The sequence below is a fragment of the Pseudophryne corroboree genome, chromosome 3 (assembly GCF_028390025.1).
Source record: "Pseudophryne corroboree isolate aPseCor3 chromosome 3, aPseCor3.hap2, whole genome shotgun sequence".
NCBI classification, from domain to species: Eukaryota; Metazoa; Chordata; class Amphibia; order Anura; family Myobatrachidae; genus Pseudophryne; species Pseudophryne corroboree.
This window is the reverse complement of record NC_086446.1, coordinates 609,561,755-609,582,823: the sequence shown is the minus strand read 5'-3', so window position 1 is coordinate 609,582,823 and position 21,069 is coordinate 609,561,755. Positions and strand designations below refer to the sequence as shown.

Genomic DNA, 21,069 nt, shown 5'->3' with positions numbered 1-21,069 from the left:
TGGGACCCCGGCTATTTAGTACGGGAGCATCGTACAGAACAAAGAAGAAAAACACTTCATCGAATAGCCTGAGACCTCTGTAGAGAGAGTTGGCGAGCCCTGACAACATTCAGAGAGGACTGAAAAACACTAGTGTCAGGTTTATATGAAAAATGGACATCCCCTCTGGAAGAAACGACCGCTGAGGCCGAAGCACAGCCAGGGGAGTTGCCAATAGAGTACTCCCTGAAAAAGAGGCCGAACTTACGGCCGCTAGGCTAATTTCATTTGGAAGAAAACCGAAAAAGGCAGAGACCTAAAATTCCGGTCAGTGTGGTTTGAAGCGCAGCGGATCAAAACCTCCCAGAGAAACCAAAGATGAATGGTAACTGGGAGAAGGGGGAAAAACCCCTTTTATCCTTATTATGTCCCATAAAGTTTTCCAAAAGTGGCAAAAGCGAGAAGAGGTTACAGACTTCTGAAATCGGGGCCCAGTAGGCCTAACCGAACAAGGGAACTCCTCCGTTCTGAGGTCTCGTGAACAGTCACACGGGTAAACGAAACCAGTGTAAGATTGAACAAGGAGAAAAAAGGAGCCTGTTGAAGTAGACAGTCCAGTCGAGGTAGGAGCCAAGGCTCCTCTACTGACAACAGGCGTATCTGTATCTTCAAGTCATGCGTGGCCCAACCAGCGCCACCGAGAGGACTAGCACGCATAATCCCCTCCTGTGTTACTGAACATGAGGTAGAAATAGAAAAGGAGGCAGGATAGAATAACCAGAAAACTCCCCGGAGCCCTGAGGGCCTCCTCGCCTACTGCCGCCAGAGCTCACGTCCGAGAGTAATAAAGGGTTAAAGAGTCAGTCAGAACGCCCTGAGGTCGATCCGAAATTTCCGCCCACAGCGGACCAGCTGACCAAACTCCGGGGAATGTTCCCTCACCCAGGAGTCTGACCTGGTGGCCTGACCTGGAAAGAAGATTGTTGTCCCCCGCTCAGAGAGGAATGGAGGCGACCACTCATTGCGTCGCAACTTGACTGAAGGAATAGAGTACCTGGTGCCGAGGAATGAAAAATCCTCTGACGGACCGTGTTGAGAAACGTCTATGCGGAGCATAAAGTGGATCTGTGTCGAATCAGAAGCTCCTGGATCCTCCGGATATTCAGAAGCCACCTAATGTACAGAGTGGGATAGTAGCAGCAAATTGTCCCATTAGGGAACCAACGTCACCCACTGCCCTTGAAAAAGAGATATTCTGTGATCTTCCTAAACTCTGTGGGAGCGGAAGAGAGACCGAGAGGAAAGGACTGACAGTGAAAATGAGAATCCTGTAATGAGAATCTGAGAAAAGCCTGTCCAACGGAAATCAGTAAACAGGCATCTCTGAAGACAAGGGACACGTAAAACTCCCTTTCTTGTTCAAACTAGCAATCACAGACTAAAAGGATTGTAAGGCTAGAATAGGCCTGTCCGAGCCACTTGGCTTCGGAACGTGAAAAGAAAACAAGGGCCTGAGAACTGTCCTAATTCAAATGATATGTGAAAAACAGGGATCAATACCCTTTGCGGTTAGAAACCTATGGGAGCGCAGCCTGCAGTATGACTCTCTTGTCATCGTAAATCGGCCGACCCATGCCGAGGGACTCCTGAGACGGTTGTAACCGGCCAAGCCTTCTCCCATCGAACTGCGCCTACCCTGGGACCCTCCAGGTGGTAGGAAAGTCTGTGTAATGGGTGTATAGGATGACATAAAATCAGACTGGACCGAGGATGTTGAACCTCTGCTTCAGCCTTTTTACCCTGAAAACCCCTGGCGACGAAGATATCACCCGTGTGGAGTCGAAAGCCTGAAAGGGCACGGAAAAATCTAAAGGAAAGACCAGTAAAGGTCTGTCTTGGAGCTGGGGCAGTAGTAGGAGAAAGCAAAGTGGACTTACCTCCAATGGTTCAAGAAATCCTGCAGAAAGTTCCTTCCCCAGAACCATCTGCCCCGTAGGATTTCAGGTTCACCTGTCACTGTCGCAGCCCCAGAGGTCGTCGGGTTAAGACAGCCAAGCGAAGATGCAGGGTCCGAGTCTGCAGACGTGGAGACCTCCAAAGAACATAAAGCAGAATCGTGATTCTGACCTGTACCAAAGTATCAATTGATCCTGATGCGAAGCATCCTGTAACCTAGAGGGCAATTGTTCCCCAACCTACCTGCTCCGGACACGGTAGAACCGCGCTGCCGCATATGTCGATGAATCCCTGAGCAAGGTTGCCTCAGGAAAATAGGATTTTGGTACTTACCAGGTAAATCCTTTTCTTTGAATCCATAGGGGGCACTGGAGTACTCTTGGGATATGGACGGCTTAGCAGAAACAAAGGCACTGAATATTTAAATTTAGAACTCTCCACCCCTCCATATCCCAGAGTACCTCAGTGTACGACCTCAGTGTTTTTTACTGAGCGAACAAGAACTATAGAGAGGTTGACAATGGAGAATTCCTATCACATAACGGACAACAACAAAGTTGACCCATAACGTTACTGTCAACTAAACAGTTGACACCATAACCGATAGACCCTTATAATTTGAACCAATCGGTGAAAATGTGTTACCATAAGCTCCTCTGAGCTTAATACAACCCAGGTAAAACTGCTCTGGGTGGGCGTCCAGTGCCCCCTATGGATTCAAAGAAAAGGATTTACCTGGTAAGTACCAAAATCCTATTTTCTTTTTCATCCACTAGGGGTCACTGGAGTACTCTTGGGACGTACCAAAGCTTCCCTCGTGGGCGGGAGAGCTGTTTGACACCTGTAACAGTAGGCGGCCAAAGCTAGATGCTGATGCCGCAACCGTTTCATAACGTGTAAACGCGCACAAACGTGTGCACTGAAGACTATGTAGCCGCGTTGTAGATGCTCTACGACCAACTGGTCATGACATTCCCACAGAACCTGTGGAATGAGCTATTACTGACGTAGGCGACTGTAACTTAGCCTTAAAGTAAGCCTGACTTGTAGTCATTTTTATCCAACTGGATAATGTCTGCTGAGAAACTGGCTAACCCCAGTTGGCAGCATCATAGAGAACAAACAACGTATCCGTATTACGAACTGTAGACGTTCGGGACATATAGACGCGTAATGCGTGTACCACATTCAGAATTCTAGAATGTGCTGTTAACACAGGAACCACTATTGGTTTATTGATGTGAAAAATAAGAAATCGGAATTCGTCCGAAGTTCTGCTTTGTTATGAGAAAACCCAAATACGGTGGCTTGGAATACAAGGCACCCAAATGTGAAAACAAAACCCTTGCCGAAGCTAAGGCTAGAAGAAAAACGTTTTCCAAGTGAGAAACTTAATCCCCATTTGTTGTAAGGGTTCAAAATATGAAAACCGTAAGAAATCTGAACCCAGCTTCAAGTCGCATGGCGCTGTAGGTGGGATAAATGGAGGCTGCACTTTGATGACACCTTGTAGAAAGGTGTGTACCGACGCAATAGAGTCAAAAGTCTTTGAAAATAAATTGACTACACAGATACCTGCACCCTTAGTGCAGATAAACGCAGTTCTCCATCCCACCCCGTCTGTAACATAACAGAATACGGGTAACTTGAAAGATGATGTCGGAAACTTCCGAGCCTCACACCCACCTATATAGACACACCAAATTTTGCAATAATGAGCTGCCGTAAGCGGCTTCCTAGTTCGTAACATGGTTGGTATAACCAATACTGTAATGCCCTCGTAACATGGTTGGTATAACCAATATTGTAATGCCCTATATCTTTCCTTAAGAGGGCGTCTGAACCACCACCCCGTCAACCGCAGCACATAGGTAAATAGGGGTAAAAGAACGGTCCCTGTTGTAACAGGTTGGACGTATTATGAGCGGGCAAAGATCGTGTGCGAGTATTCCTTGGAGATTCGAGAAGCAAGCTCTCCGAACCCCATGAGATATCACTAGTATGACTGTGACGTAACTGTCTTATGATCCGTTTTAGCAACGGAGAGAGCAGCGGAAAACGGTGGAGCCAGATACACGAGGCTGTATGACCACACGAATGTGAGAGCCTCCCCCGCCACTGCCCTTGTGATCTGTCGTTCTGTACACATACTGAGCGTTTGTAACTGTGGCGAGATGCCATCATGTACACCTGAGGGTAACCCCCCCTGTGGATCCACATGTGAAACACCTTTGGATTTAATGCCCAGTTTCCTGGATGAAAATCCCGACGGGTGAAATCATCTAACAGATGTCCACTCCCGGAATGAACCCCGTCGACAACATCACCTAATGGTGTTCTGGGCAATTGAGGATTCGAGCTACCTTCCGCATTGCCATGCGGCTTCTCGGTCCTCCCTGGTTGTTGTGTATGCAACTCCCGTTGCGTTGTCTGACTGCACTTGGACAGACTGAAAGCGAAGCAAGTAGTGCATTGTAAATTGCACGGAGTTCCAGGACATTTATAGACAGCAATCTGTCGTGATCCGTTTTAGAACCCGTCGCTGACCTTTTTAACTACAACTCCTCAACCTCTGAGACTCTCGTCCAGAGTATATACACCCTCAGCCCCCTGTGGGAAACGCGAGTGAAACCCGGGGAACTAAAGCGCTTTGAAAACACATCATTGTTCCTAATAGGCGAATACACCAATATACCGCTAGTGTGCGTGGCTTTTGCACTAATTGTACTAGATGGTATATTTGTTCTTCCTGGTGTAGTAGGTAAATTTCTTTGATTTACCGTATTTATAATCATACCTAGGAATTGAAGTCGTTCAGACGGAATTAGATGCGATTGTTTTTGAACTTGACCTGCCACCGTGGTGTACGTTAGTAGCGCAAGTAAGAGGAACCTCTGTTGAGACAGAGTTCTTATGATCAGATCGTGTAGGTATGGAACGATTGTCACCGCCAGGGCTCTGAGATGAGCTATCATCACCAACCTCACTTTGGTGAATACACGAGGCGTTGATAAGAGGCCAAACGGTAGAACCTAAAAATGGTTAATGGTTGTGGCGTATTGCAACACGCAAGAACCTGTGATGCGGTGACCAAACGTGAATGGGTAAATACACATTGTGAAGATCAAGCGCAATCATGCAATTTTGTGGCTCCAAATATGCAAGTACTAACTGCCGTAAAACCATTTGCAACTGTAGTAAGTGACTTGCTGATTGAGACTGCGACGGAGCCCTCCGGCTTCGTTACCCCAAACAGAGGGGAATAAATAGCCCTGACTCTGTTGGTGTACCAGGTCTGGAAATAAAAACAGCTGAAACCAGCAGAGACTGAATGGCCACCTGGCAAAACGCCTAGTTTCGTCCGACAGAGGCAGTATGTTAAACTGTAAATAGCGGATACATCCATGAGTGGATGTTTGGAAACCCGGCAAATGTAACGTGTAAAGGCGCGCTTCCACAATTGGAAATTCTAGATGGCCTGAGAGGCCGTTAAGCCACTGGCTTGTTGACTTTAGCACCCTGGCGTTACCAGTCGTGACTGTTCTTGTACCACAGCCTTGAAAAGACTGAAGTCTAAAGGGATTAAACGTCGGCCAAAGTATTTTCGTTTTGATACCGGAGGCCTGAATATCAAATTTAGGACCAAACAACTTCTGGCCTTGTTTTGGTGAAACTAGCGACGATGAAAAGCGAGAATCGAGGTAACAGGTGTCAGCAGAAGCTTTACAGAGATACTCGCAGCTTTTTATTAACAGTGATCGTCATTGTTTCCATACATAGAGCGTCTAGTAACCCAAATGTATCCTTGTCACAGACGAATTCACCAATGACGGATTGTCCCATTTAGATGTGGAAACAGGTAAATAGGGTTAAATGTTAGTCAGATATTCTAAATAATAACTCATTGAAGATCTGTTGTTTATGAAAATCGACAGATTAGATGTTAAAGTCTACTTAGTCTCTGTAACAATTGAGACACTGACTTACTGGTTATTAGCAATGTATGGTTGTCAAAACCCCGCACTATCTGACTGCTGGTCTAATGTACCCTTCTCACTAGTATTGTCAGATTAAAATAAGAATTTACTTACCGATAATTCTATTTCTCGGAGTCCGTAGTGGATGCTGGGGTTCCTGAAAGGACCATGGGGAATAGCGGCTCCGCAGGAGACAGGGCACAAAAAAGTAAAGCTTTACTAGGTCAGGTGGTGTGCACTGGCTCCTCCCCCTATGACCCTCCTCCAGACTCCAGTTAGGTACTGTGCCCGGACGAGCATACACAATAAGGGAGGCATTTTGAATCCCGGGTAAGACTCATACCAGCCACACCAATCACACCGTACAACTTGTGATCTAAACCCAGTTAACAGTATGACAACAGAAAGGGCCTCTTAAAGATGGCTCCTTAACAATAACCCGAATTAGTTAACAATAACTATGTACAAGTATTGCAGATAATCCGCACTTGGGATGGGCGCCCAGCATCCACTACGGACTCCGAGAAATAGAATTATCGGTAAGTAAATTCTTATTTTCTCTATCGTCCTAAGTGGATGCTGGGGTTCCTGAAAGGACCATGGGGATTATACCAAAGCTCCCAAACGGGCGGGAGAGTGCGGATGACTCTGCAGCACCGAATGAGAGAACTCCAGGTCCTCCTTTGCCAGGGTATCAAATTTGTAAAATTTTACAAACGTGTTCTCCCCCGACCACGTAGCTGCTCGGCAGAGTTGTAATGCCGAGACCCCTCGGGCAGCCGCCCAAGATGAGCCCACCTTCCTTGTGGAGTGGGCTTTTACAGTTTTAGGCTGTGGCAGGCCTGCCACAGAATGTGCAAGTTGAATTGTGTTACAAATCCAACGAGCAATCGACTGCTTAGAAGCAGGTGCGCCCAACTTGTTGGGTGCATACAATATAAACAGCGAGTCAGATTTTCTGACTCCAGCCGTCCTTGCAATGTATATTTTTAAGGCTCTGACAACGTCCAACAACTTGGAGTCCTCCAAGTCGCTAGTGGCCGCAGGCACCACAATAGGTTGGTTCAGATGAAATGCTGATACCACTTTAGGGAGAAAATGCGGACGAGTCCGCAGTTCTGCCCTATCCGAATGGAAGATTAGATAAGGACTTTTATAAGATAAAGCCGCCAATTCAGATACTCTCCTGGCAGAGGCCAGGGCTAGTAACATAGTCACTTTCAATGTGAGATATTTCAAATCCACCTTTTTCAATGGTTCAAACCAATGGGATTTGAGGAAATCTAAAACTACATTTAGATCCCACGGTGCCACCGGAGGCACCACAGGAGGCTGTATATGCAGTACTCCCTTGACAAAAGTCTGGACCTCAGGGACAGAGGCCAATTCTTTTTGGAAGAATATTGACAGGGCCGAAATTTGAACCTTAATGGATCCCAATTTGAGACCCATAGATAATCCTGATTGCAGGAAATGTAGGAAACGACCCAGTTGGAATTCCTCCGTCGGAACCCTCCGATCCTCGCACCACGCTACATATTTTCGCCAAATGCGGTGATAATGTTTCACGGTGACTTCCTTCCGTGCCTTAATCAAGGTAGGAATGACTTCTTCTGGAATGCCTTTCCCTTTTAGGATCTGGCGTTCAACCGCCATGCCGTCAAACGCAGCCGCGGTAAGTCTTGAAAAAGACAGGGACCCTGCTGTAGCAGGTCCCTTCTCAGAGGTAGAGGCCACGGTTCGTCCGTGAGCATCTCTTGAAGTTCCGGATACCAAGTCCTTCTCGGCCAATCCGGAACCACTAGTATTGTTCTTACTCTTCTTTGCCGTATGATCTTCAATACCTTTGGTATGAGCGGCAGAGGAGGAAACACATACACTGACTGGTACACCCAAGGAGTTACCAGTGCGTCCACAGCTATTGCCTGTGGATCTCTTGACCTGGCGCAATATTTGTCCAGTTTCTTGTTGAGGCGAGACGCCATCATGTCTACAATTGGTCTTTCCCAACGGTCTATTAACATGTTGAAGACTTCTGGATGTAGACCCCACTCTCCCGGATGAAGATCGTGTCTGCTGAGGAAGTCTGCTTCCCAGTTGTCCACGCCCGGGATGAACACTGCTGACAGTGCTATCACGTGATTCTCCGCCCAGCGAAGAATCTTGGCAGCTTCTGCCATTGCACTCCTGCTTCTTGTGCCGCCCTGCCTGTTTACATGGGCGACCGCCGTGATGTTGTCCGACTGAATCAACACCGGCTTTCCTTGCAGGAGAAGTTCCGCCTGGCTTAGAGCATTGTAGATTGCTCTTAGTTCCAGAATGTTTATGTGAAGAGACTTTTCCAGACTCGTCCATACTCCCTGGAAGTTTCTTCCTTGTGTGACTGCTCCCCAGCCTCTCAGGCTGGCGTCCGTGGTCACCAGGATCCAATCCTGAATGCCGAATCTGCGGCCTTCTAATAGGTGAGCCTTCTGCAACCACCACAGAAGTGACACCCTTGTCTTTGGTGACAGGGTTATTCGCAGGTGCATCTGCAGATGCGACCCTGACCATTTGTCCAACAGATCCCTTTGGAATATTCTTGCCTGGAATCTGCCGAATGGAATTGCTTCGTAAGAAGCCACCATTTTTCCCAGGACTCTTGTGCATTGATGTACTGACACTTTTCCTGGTTTTAGGAGGTTCCTGACCAGATCGGATAACTCCTTGGCTTTTTCCTCTGGAAGGAAAACCTTTTTCTGAACCGTGTCCAGAATCATTCCTAGGAACAGCAGACGAGTTGTCGGGATTAAATGGGATTTTGGAATATTCAGAATCCACCCGTGTTGTCTTAGCACCTCTTGAGATAGTGCTAAAGCTGTCTCCAGCTGTTCTCTGGACCTTGCCCTTATTAGGAGATCGTCCAAGTATGGGATAACTAATACGCCTTTTCTTCGAAGAAGAATCATCATCTCGGCCATTACCTTGGTAAAGACCCGAGGCGCCGTGGACAATCCGAACGGCAGCGTCTGAAACTGATAGTGACAGTTTTTGAACAATGAACCTGAGGTACCCCTGGTGTGCGGGGTAAATCGGAACGTGTAGATACGCATCCTTGATGTCCAAGGATACCATAAAGTCCCCTTCTTCCAGGTTCGCTATCACTGCTCTGAGTGACTCCATCTTGAACTTGAACTTTTTTATGTAGAGGTTCAAGGACTTCAGATTTAGAATAGGCCTTACCGAGCCATCCGGCTTCGGTACCACAAATAGAGTGGAATAATACCCCTTTCCTTGTTGTAATAGGGGTACTTTGACTATCACCTGCTGAGCGTACAGCTTGTGAATGGCTTCCAACACCCTCTCCCTTTCGGAAGAGACGGTTGGTAAGGCAGACTTCAGGAAACGATGAGGAGGATCCGTCTCTAATTCCAACCTGTACCCCTGAGATATTATCTGCAGGATCCAGGGGTCTACCTGCGAGTGAGCCCACTGCGCGCTGTAATTTTTGAGACGGCCCCCCACTGTCCCCGAGTCCGCTTGAGAGGCCCCAGCGTCATGCTGAGGTTTTTGCAGGAGCCGGGGAGGGCTTCTGTTCCTGGGAAGGAGCTGCCTGTTGGTGTCTCTTCCCTCTTCCTCTGCCTCGTGGCAGGTACGACAAGCCCTTTGCTCTCTTATTTTTGTAGGAGCGAAAAGGCTGCGGTTGAAAGGTCGGTGCCTTTCTCTGTTGGGGAGTGACTTGAGGTAAAAAAGTGGATTTCCCGGCAGTAGCCGTGGCCACCAAGTCTGATAGACCAACTCCAAATAACTCCTCCCCTTTATACGGCAAAACCTCCATGTGACGTTTTGAATCCGCATCGCCTGTCCACTGTCGTGTCCATAAGGCTCTTCTGGCTGAAATGGACATAGCACTCACCCGAGATGCCAGTGTGCAAATATCCCTCTGTGCATCACGCATATAGATAAATGCATCCTTTATTTGTTCTAACGACAGTAAAACATTGTCCCTATCTAGGGTATCAATATTTTCAATCAGGGATTCTGACCAAACTACTCCAGCACTGCACATCCAGGCAGTTGCTATAGCTGGTCGTAGTATAACACCTGCATGTGTGTATATATTCTTTTGAATAACTTCCATCTTTCTATCTGATGGATCCTTAAGTGCGGCCGTCTCAGGAGAGGGTAACGCCACTTGTTTGGATAAGCGTGTGAGCGCCTTGTCCACCTTAGGGGGTGTTTCCCAGCGCGCCCTAACCTCTGGCGGGAAAGGGTATAATGCCAATAACTTTTTTGAAATTATCAACTTTTTATCAGGAGCAACCCACGCTTCATCACACACGTCATTTAATTCTTCTGATTCAGGAAAAACTGTTTGTAGTTTTTTCACACCATACATAATACCCTGTTTTACGGTATCTGTAGTATCAGCTAAATGTAACGTCTCCTTCATTGCCAAAATCATATAACGTGTGGCCCTACTGGAAAATACGTTTGAATTTCTACCGTCGTCACTGGAATCAGTGCCCGTGTCTGGGTCTGTGTCGACCGACTGAGGCAAAGGGCGTTTTACAGCCCCTGACGGTGTTTGAGGCGCCTGGACAGGCATTAATTGATTGTCCGGCCGCCTCATGTCCTCAACTGACTGTTTAAGGGAAGATAAACCATCACGTAATTCCACAAATAAAGGCATCCATTCTGGTGTCGACCCCCTGGGGGGTGACATCTGCATATTTGGCAATTGCTCCGCCTCCACACCAATATCGTCCTCATACATGTCGACACCACGTACCGACACACACCGCAAACTCACAGGGAATGCTCTAATGAAGACAGGACCCACTAGCCCTTTTGGGGAGACAGAGGGAGAGTCTGCCAGCACACACCACAAAGCGCTATATATACAAGGGATATCCTTATATTAAGTGCTCCCTTATAGCTGCTTTAATATATATATATATAGCCATTAATGTGCCCCCCCTCTCTGTTTTACCCTGTTTCTGTAGTGCAGTGCAGGGGAGAGACCTGGGAGCCGTTCTGACCAGCGGAGCTGTGACAGAAAATGGCGCCGTGTGCTGAGGAGATAGGCCCCGCCCCTTTTTCGGCGGGTTCTTCTCCCGCTATTTTTCCAGTCAGGCAGGGGTTAAATATCTCCATATAGCCCCTATGGGCTATATGTGAGGTATTTTTAGCCTTGTATAAGGTTTATATTTGCCTCTCAGAGCGCCCCCCCCCAGCGCTCTGCACCCTCAGTGACTGCCCAGTGAAGTGTGCTGAGAGGAAAATGGCGCACAGCTGCAGTGCTGTGCGCTACCTTATGAAGACTGAGGAGTCTTCAGCCGCCGGTTTCCGGACCTCTTCACGCTTCAGCATCTGCAAGGGGGTCGGCGGCGCGGCTCCGGGACCGGACTCCACGGCTGGGCCTGTGTTCGATCCCTCTGGAGCTAATGGTGTCCAGTAGCCAAGCAGCAAATCCACTCTGCATGCAGGTGAGTTTACTACTTTCCCCCTAAGTCCCACGTTGCAGTGATCCTGTTGCCAGCAGGACTCACTGTAAAGAAAAAAACCTAAACTAAACTTTCTCTAAGCAGCTCTTTAGGAGAGCCACCTAGATTGCACCCTTCTCGTTCGGGCACAAAATCTAACTGGAGTCTGGAGGAGGGTCATAGGGGGAGGAGCCAGTGCACACCACCTGACCTAGTAAAGCTTTACTTTTTTGTGCCCTGTCTCCTGCGGAGCCGCTATTCCCCATGGTCCTTTCAGGAACCCCAGCATCCACTTAGGACGATAGAGAAATTATAAAACCAGTTAAATTAACACCTTGGTACCCAAAGGGAAAATTGGACCTTTGGAAACACTGAGACTCCTTTGTTAGAGCTGGCGGAGTGACTTCCGAGACTCCGATCTTACCGCTCCTGTCGAGCGGAGTTATGCTTAACATAGGATCTAGGACTGACACGGCTTCCGGAGTGGAAACGTACAAACCAACAGAATTTGTGGTAGATTTATGTACAGCCATTGTAGTAAACCTTATATGTAGTCTGTGTTGGAGGCTTACCCTACAGACAGACACCACAATAGCCAAAGTAACAGACACTTGCACTAATTAGTAAAATGTTTACTTAAGGTGCGTAATAGATAGATAGATAGATAGATAGATAGATAGATATATATATATATATATATATATATATATCTATCAATGGCTAAATACAGTTTACATGGGCCTATGTGAAACCTGAACCAAATTTCCCACTAACACCCCTGCGCCTCCGGTGGCGTAGAGATGTAGTGTAGGAATGTTCTGGAATTACCACTGGAAGAAACAGGAAACATGATTAAAAATGGCCCCCATGCCATGCTTACATTGAAACTCATAGGAGTACAATACCTGCTGCCACTGAGAATCAGTCTAGTATACACTGATAAAAACACAGTCTAGTATACACTCACATGCAAGTTACAATACAATCACAGGCAGGTCATATTTAATATAAGCTCTGCCTGCAGTTATTATGTATTAATATCTTCTATAGATAATCTATTATTAATAAATTCTATAGATAATATAGATATATATATATAGACTCAACAGCCTATTACACTTGTAGCATTTGGCAACTGCAGCCACGCAGTAATCTGCCAGATCCCCCACTCCCTCCCCCTTCCCTGTACTCCCTGTAGCGCTGTGTCTCAGCGGGGAGCCGGGAAGCTTATTGCAGGGAGGCGAAGGACCCAGAGCAGCAGTGATCGGCTGGCCGGAGCGCGGCGTCGCTAGGCAAGCTGCGCGGGTCTTTTTGTCCGAGACTCCGATCTTACTGAAAACACCGCTGACGGATCGAAGCTCTGTGCGGCGGGTCTCCCTGTGTGAGCACCGCTGGCGGTTGTGGCGTGCGGGAGGAAGAATCGCCTGTTGGGGGACGGAGCGTGGAGCGTCTGAGCGGCAGACAGGGCACTGGCGTTACAGCGGTCGGCTTTACCCACGGACCCCACACAGCGGGACGGCAGCCTGCGCTGACCGTCCCGTTTCCCCAGCATACCTTTTGTAGAAAGGTCTGCGACACTTCCTTCATGCTGCGACGGGCTTCTATCTGAAAGCTCTGTCCAGCTTCTCAGATCATGGCTGCGACGGGGCTTCTATGTGTAAGCTCCGTCCAGCTGTTCAGGTGATGGCTGCGACGGGGCTTCTATTTATAAGCTCCGTCCAGCCTGCAGTAGACAGTGGGCTGCCTGTGGCTGTGAGGGTGCTCTTTGTGAGGACCGACACGCCATGCGCTGCCTTGCAGCGGCACCATCCCGGACCCATGTTTTTATAGAAACTGGGAAGGGAAGTGTAAAATTAAAAATGAAAAAGTAAAAATGAAAAAGTAAAAATGAAAAAGTAAAAATGAAAAATTAATAAAATCTTCCACAAAGTGTGGGAACTCCCACAAGCCGTTGTTAGTGCTTTGAGCACGGAAAAAACACTGAGGTCGTACACTGAGGTACTCTGGGATATGGAGGGGTGGAGAGTTCTAAATTTAAATATTCAGTGCCTTTGTTTCTGCTAAGCCGTCCATATCCCAAGAGTACTCCAGTGACCCCTAGTGGATGAAAAAGAAAACGGCGGCTTGTTGGACTGGCGATACATCGAGGGGTATACCCTAGAGAGGTTCTGATACCATCTACTGCCATCTGCGTGGAAAGGATAGGAAAAACAAACATTGTTTGATACCTGATATTGGGTATTCGGGTGTCTGTCGGCCGCCTACCGGAGTCTGCCCAGCTCATCCGAAACTGGACCAGTCGCTGTCATTTCGTCATTGGCGTGGAACCCTGATGGACTTGACGTGTCCGCCTCCTTTACCTGCAGTATCAGATGAACTGCTGTATAATGTACCTGGATATTCTGAGACACTGGTTCAGATCCACAGAAAACAGACATCATCAGTAATGCATGGAATGTTAGCAAGGTTCCCTTTGGAAAGGTGAAATGACGTACAAGGTCTCTGGTTAACAGTGACATTACCTGCATAATCTGAGCTGTTCAAACAGGAGTGTCCTGCAGGTGTGTGGAGGGCTAAGCAGATGGCTCCACCGCATACTTCACACCTAAGAGGGAATTCTTTGACTATCCCAGGTGAGACAAACGAAAGGAGAAAAGGTGGGTTAAATAAACACAGCCCTACGTAAGGTCTGCACTATAATGTGTGACCGACACGATTCAACTAAACTTTCTGGAGCAGCGGAGACCTGAACCAGTAGCGCTGCGCTGTGGGACAGGAGTCTTAGCCCTAGGCTATAGGAGCTCTCCTTAAAGTTTTGTTTGGATTCAAACCCCTGTTCAGATACCCGCTACTAGCGTACTGAGCCACAGCGCTATTTGTCTGATGCCTTACACACATTCCCCAATTACAAATAGCATTAGTAACTAGTGACACCCAAGAATAATAAAGGGAAGGCAACACCCCGCCCTGTATGTAGTGTACCGCTAATTAAGGTGCACCAGATGATTCTCTGAGGTTCCGCTGGCTTTTCAAAATGGTGACCAGCCTGTGAGAAAAGATGGGGGAAAATGTTATGTGGCAAGGTGGGGTATTCTGTTTCTAGAAAACATTGCGGAAGTGTGCATAATCTGTTTTATCCCCTATATCTGGTATTTTATGGATATATCTATATACATACCCACACGCACTTAATATATATATATATATATATATATATATATATATATATATATATATATATATATATATATACACACACACATATACATACACACACAAACATAGCTATATATGTATACACACACACACACACACACACACACACACCACCGTGAAACCAACCGGGTAGATAAATACTGTGTTTTTGTAGGTAAATAAATACTGCACAGTAGATTTTTAAATTATTAATGAGCTGAGTCCCAGCTACTGTAATAGAGCAGGTTCCCTGATTTGCATGTAGGAAAATGCCGGGTAGAGGACTCTACTGCAGGGAGGAATGTAGCTATATTTCAGCAGCATGAAGTATGGAAAAGCTAAAAACCCCAGAGACAGGGTTTGTTGCCTAGCGACAGTGAGACCTGGGAGCCCGCTGAGTAAAGCGGGTTATAAACCTTTACTCACCCCTCCTTGCAAAGAAATCCTCCCTGCACAGCCAGGAGAGGAATGAGCCTTCAGTCTGAGACCCCACACACACTGGAGCGGCGTGCTGCAGCGGCGCGGGGAGCGGAGAGAGCCCGCCGTACAGAGCGGGAGTTAGCTCCGCCCCCCCCTGCCAATGTATCCCCCGGCCGCCTTGCTGCGGTCGGGGTGCGGGTAAATGTAACCCCCGGGCGCCTGTTTGCTGCTGCCGGGGAGCGCCTGTATATTGTAAATGTAACTCCCCGGCCGCCTGTATGCTGCGGCCGGGGAGCGGTGTGTTACCCCCGGCCGCCTTGTATATGCTGCGGCTGGGGAGCGGTGTGTAACCCCCCCGGCCGCCTGTATGCTGCGGCCGGGGAGCTGAGAGTCTGAGCCCGCCGCCGGACGGAGCGGGAGTTAGCTCCGCCCCTCTGTTCCGGCGCCACTTTTAAATTTAAAATGTATTACCCGGCTGCTTGTATGCTGCGGCCGGGTAGTGTAAATGTATCACCCGGCTGCCTGTCTGCTGCAGCCGGGGATTGAAGAGCGCTGAGCCCGCTTACAGAGCGGGCTGAAGCTCCGCCCCCCACATAATGGCGCCAAGTTCAAACTAGAAAGTGCGCCCTCTCTTCCACTGCAGCGTTATAAGGGGGTTAGATGCAGGACACAACACAGTAAAGACCATCACATCTAAGTGCACATTTTATGTAAAATCACACATCAGTCTGGAGGGGGGAGATTGTACTCACCACTGTCCTTCTTCTGATGGAGTGGCCCCGACACGCGCCGCACGCAGCGGTGTCCGGCCTGAATCTTCTGTGATGGAGTGGCCCCAACACGCGCCGCACGCAGCGGTGTCCGACCATTTTTGATACTCACCGCTGCCATGCTGCCGGAATCTTCTGCTGGATGGAGTGGCCCATACACGCGCCGCACGCAGCGGTGTCCGCCAACTCAGGAGAGCTCAGTGTCTCCCTCAGCCGGGGCCCATCCCGAGCCGCACGCAGCTGCGATGGGACCCCGCCGGCAGCTCCCGCGGTGCAGACTGGCAGTGGCAGAGCTGCCAGTCTGTGAGTGTGTGAAAGAAAAAGAAAATAATAAAGAAAAGAGAAAAATTTCTTCAGCTAAACCCAAGTGAACCAGCTCACCTTGGGCACTAAACTAAGACTGGCTTGGAGGGGAGATAGTAGGGGAGGAGCTAGCCACAGTGTGAGAATTTTTAAAGTGCCAGCTCCCAATTACTACCTACTATTTCCCCATTGTAACTACACTCCAGTGGCCCCTAGTGGATGAAGGAGAAATATGTCCAGAAATAAAAGTATACAAGAAAATTATTGGATTACATTGCATTATAAATCACACTAATATTAATTACAGAACACGAAAAGCTACCTGTTGCTTGAAATATCTTCTGTCTTCTTCATCGACCAGGACTAAGTTCAAGAAATACCTCACAGAAAACTTTTTATTCACATCCCTCATTGTGGGTGTTGGGTCATATCCAGCAAGGAACAGCCGGATGGGAATAGATTCTCCTGAAGAGTTACAGTACAACCAGTATTAGTCCATGTGATTGGAATGAAATAGTGATTTATAATACTGCCAAAAGCCCTCACAACGTAAAATAGGCACAAACTCCTTGCACAATCAATCATGAGGTACAAGATCAAAAAAAGAAAAGAAAACAAAAAAGACAGAAGCAGGAAATCTCCACAAAACTAATTTTCAACCTGGGTCAATACAGAAGCCTTGGTATCTGCATTTAATAAACAAAACCCTGTGAGCATCACAGTACTGGCAACTCGTTTAGAAAACATATAAACTTTTCTTACTTTCGACATAGTACACGTACTTTGTAATTTGTTATGTAGTGGTCTTTTTGACATTCCTAATGTTAACATACACTAAGGGGACCCTGGAATGCCACTGGCGGGACATTGACTACTTAAAGCATTTCATGGGCGCTGCAGCACAACTGTCAACATGAAGATTCATCATCTTGTACAGTTGTACTGCTGGCACGCGTAAGGGGTAAATTTACTAAGGTGAGAGTTTTTAGGACTGGTGATGTTGCCCACGGCAACCAATCAGATATGTTATGTAGAATCTGATTGGTTGCTATGGGCTGGAAAAAAAACTCCCACCTTAGTAAATTTAGCCCTAAGTAGCCGATGTTCCAAGATCCACATACTGCTTGTCAACATTATGAATGTCTATAAAGGGCCCCATACACTAGAACGATTTTGCTCAATTTCAGCTCAATTTGGCCATTCGGGCCGATATATAGGGGGAAATCGTGCATTTTTGCTGTGTATACGATCCGATGCGCGGCCCCGTGAGCGTCGGGTCGACTCCTCCAGGTCGTTGGTGCTGCACTCGTTATTTGTCGTGATCAAATGGCATTATATGGAATCGAACGGAAAAAAGTGTGTTTTTTGTGCTCGCGATATAGCGCATGCGATCTATAGTAGGAAGTTTGACTGGCATTCTCCGGATGTATCTGATGGTACCAGTGAATGCATGCTATACATCACATGCGATATGTAGGCGCTTGACATATCGTATGCGATGTATAGCATGCTCAAAAAAGTCAAATTGTACAAAATCGTTTGGAATCTTATGTAAACACTCCCGGGAGAGTTCAAGGGAAATCGCCCCGACTTCAGCCTCTAGACATATCGTTCTAGTGTATGGGGCCCTTAAGATGTATGTATCCCTCATAATCTACCTACATTTTCAGGTGTCACCGAGTAACTATGGCACTAAACATGGAAAAATAGCAAACTTATACGAAAAGATGAAATGTTCCTAGTCACGACAGGGTTAATAGCTTAACATTGAGAAATTAAACCCAGTTTATTAGGCAGCATTCCAAATAAGAGGTCCTAACTTTTACCAACTACTCCAAGAAAATAAGATTTTACTTACCGATAAATCTATTTCTCGTAGTCCGTAGTGGATGCTGGGGACTCCGTCAGGACCATGGGGATATAGCGGCTCCGCAGGAGACAGGGCACAATAATAAAAGCTTTAGGATCAGGTGGTGTGCACTGGCTCCTCCCCCTATGACCCTCCCCCAAGCCTCAGTTAGGATACTGTGCCCGGACGAGCGTGCATAATAAGGAAGGATATTGAATCCCGGGTAAGACTCATACCAGCCACACCAATCACACCGTACAACCTGTGATCTGAACCCAGTTAACAGTATGATAACAACGAAGGAGCCTCTGAAAAGATGGCTCACAACAAGAATAACCCGATTTTTGTAACAATAACTATGTACAAGTATTGCAGACAATCCGCACTTGGGATGGGCGCCCAGCATCCACTACGGACTACGAGAAATAGATTTATCGGTAAGTAAAATCTTATTTTCTCTGACGTCCTAGTGGATGCTGGGGACTCCGTCAGGACCATGGGGATTATACCAAAGCTCCCAAACGGGCGGGAGAGTGCGGATGACCCTGCAGCACCGAATGAGAGAACTCCATGTCCTCCTCAGCCAGGGTATCAAATTTGTAGAATTTAGCAAACGTGTTTTCCCCTGACCAAGTAACTGCTCGGCAAAGTTGTAAAGCCGAGACCCCTCGGGCAGTCGCCCAAGATGAGCCCCCTTCCTTTTGGAATGGGCTTTTACCGGTTTTGGCTGTGGCAGGCCTGCCACAGAATGTGTAAACTGAATTGTATTACAAATCCAGCGAGCAATCGTCTGCTTAGAAGCAGGAGCACCCATCTTGTTGGGTGCATACAGGCTAAACAGCGAGTCAGATTTTCTGACTCCAGCCTTCCTGGAAACATATTTTTCAGGGCCCTGACAACGTCAAGTAACTTGGAGTCCTCCAAGTCCCTAGTACCCGCAGGTACCACAATAGGTTGGTTCATGTGAAAAACAGAAAACACCTTAAGGAGAAATTGAGGACGAGTCCTCAATTCTGCCCTGTCAGAATGAAAAATTAAGTAAGGGCTTTATATATGATAAAGCCGCCAATTCTGACACACGCCTGGCTGAAGCCAGGGCTAATAGCATCGTCACCTTCCATGTGAGATATTTTAAGTCCACAGTGGTGAGTGGTTCAAACCAATGTGACTTTAGGAAACTCAAAACAACATTGAGATCCCAAGGTGCCACTGGGGCACAAAAGGAGGCTGTATATGCAGTACCCCTTTTTCAAACATCTGAACGTCAGGCACTAAAGCCAGTTCTTTCTGGAAGAAATTCGACAGGGCCGAAATTTGAACCTTAATGGACCCTAATTTTAGGCCCATAGACAGTCCTGTTTTCAGGAAATGTATGAAACGACCCAGTTGAAATTCCTCTGTAGGGGCCTTCTTGGCCTCACACCACGCAACATATCTTCGCCAAATGCGGTGAAAATGTTTTGCGGTTACATCCTTCCTGTCTTCGACCAGGGTAGGGATGACTTCATCTGGAATGCCCTTTCAGGATCCGGCGTTCAACCGCCATGCCGTCAAACGCGGCCGCGGTAAGTCTTGGAACAGACAAGGCCCCTGCTGGAGCAGGTCCTTTCTTAAAGGTAGAGGCCACGGGTCTTCCGTGAACATCTCTTGAAGTTTTGGGTACCAAGTCCTTCTTGGCCAATCCGGAACCACGAGTATCATTCTTACTCATCTCCCTCTTATGATTCTCAGTACTTTTTGTATGAGAGGCATAGGAGGGAACACATACTCTGACTGGTACATCCACAGTGTTACCAGAGCGTCCACCGCTATTGCCTGAGGGTCCCTTGACCTGGCGCAATATCTAGTTTTTTGTTCAGGCGGGACGCCATCATGTCCACCTTTGGTTTTTCACAACGGTTTACAATCATGTGGAAGACTTCCCGATGAAGTCCCCACTCTCCCGGGTGGAGGTCATGCCTGCTGAGGAAGTCTGCTTCCCAGTTTTCCACTCCCGGAATGAACACTGCTGAGAGTGTTATCACATGATTTTTCGCCCAGCGAAGAATCCTTGCAGTTTCTGCCATTTCCCTCCTGCTTCTTGTGCCGCCCTGTCTGTTTACGTGGGCGACTGCCGTGATGTTGTCCCACTGGATCAATACCGGCTGACCTTGAAGCAGAGGTCTTGCTAAGCTTAGAGCATTGTAAATTGCCCTTAGCTCCAGTATATTTATGTGGAGAGAAGTCTCCAGACTCGATCACACTCTCTGGAAATTTTTTCCTTGTGTGACTGCTCCCCAGCCACTCAGGCTGGCATCCGTGGTCACCAGGACCCAGTCCTGAATGCCGAATCTGCGGCCCTTTCATAGATGAGCACTCTGCAGCCACCGCAGAAGAAACACCCTTGTCCTTGGAGACAGGGTTATCCGCTGATGCATCTGAAGATGCGATCCGGACCATTTTTCCAGCAGATCCCACGTAAAGGTTCTTGCGTGAAATCTACCGAATGGGATCGCTTTGTAAGAAACCACCATTTTTCACAGGATCCTTGTGCAATGATGCACTGATACTTTTCCTGGTTTTAGGAGGTTCCTGACTAGCTCGGATAACTCCCTGGCTTTCTTCTCCGGGAGAAAACATCCTTTTCTGGACTGTGTCCAGAATCATCCCTAGGAACAGTAGACGTGTCGTCGGAAAAAACTGCGATTTTGGAATATTTAGAATCCACTCGTGCTGTCGTAGAACTACTTAAGATAGTGCTACTCCGACCTCCAACTGTTCTCTGGACCTTGCCCTTATCAGGAAAGCGTCCATATTTCTTTTAAGAAGAATCATCATTTCGGCCATTACCTTGGTAAAGACCCGGGGTGCCGTGGACAATCCAAACGGCAGCGTCTGAACTGATAGTGACAGTTCTGTACCACGAACCTGAGGTACCCTTGGTGAGAAGGGCAAATTTGGACATGTAGGTAAGCGTCCCTGATATCCAGTGACACCATATCGTCCCCTTCTTCCTGGTTCGCTATCACTGCTCTGAGTGACTCCATCTTGATTTGAACGCTTGTATGTAAGTGTTCAAATATTTCAGATCTCACCTAGCCGTCTGGCTTCAGTACCACAATATAGTGTGGAATAATACCCCTTCCCTTGTTGTAGAAGGGGTACTCTGATTATCA

The 21,069-nt window shown here is 47.5% G+C and overlaps 1 protein-coding gene across 1 annotated transcript in view; it reads right to left on the bottom strand.

The window, feature by feature from the left end:
* Nucleotides 1-21,069, bottom strand: part of VPS26A (VPS26 retromer complex component A) — a 97,314-nt gene that overhangs the window by 43,177 nt on the left and 33,068 nt on the right. The window contains exon 8 of the mRNA XM_063961573.1: nucleotides 16,388-16,530. Coding sequence (XP_063817643.1) covers nucleotides 16,388-16,530 — 143 coding nt within the window. The remainder of the gene's footprint in view (nucleotides 1-16,387; nucleotides 16,531-21,069) is intronic.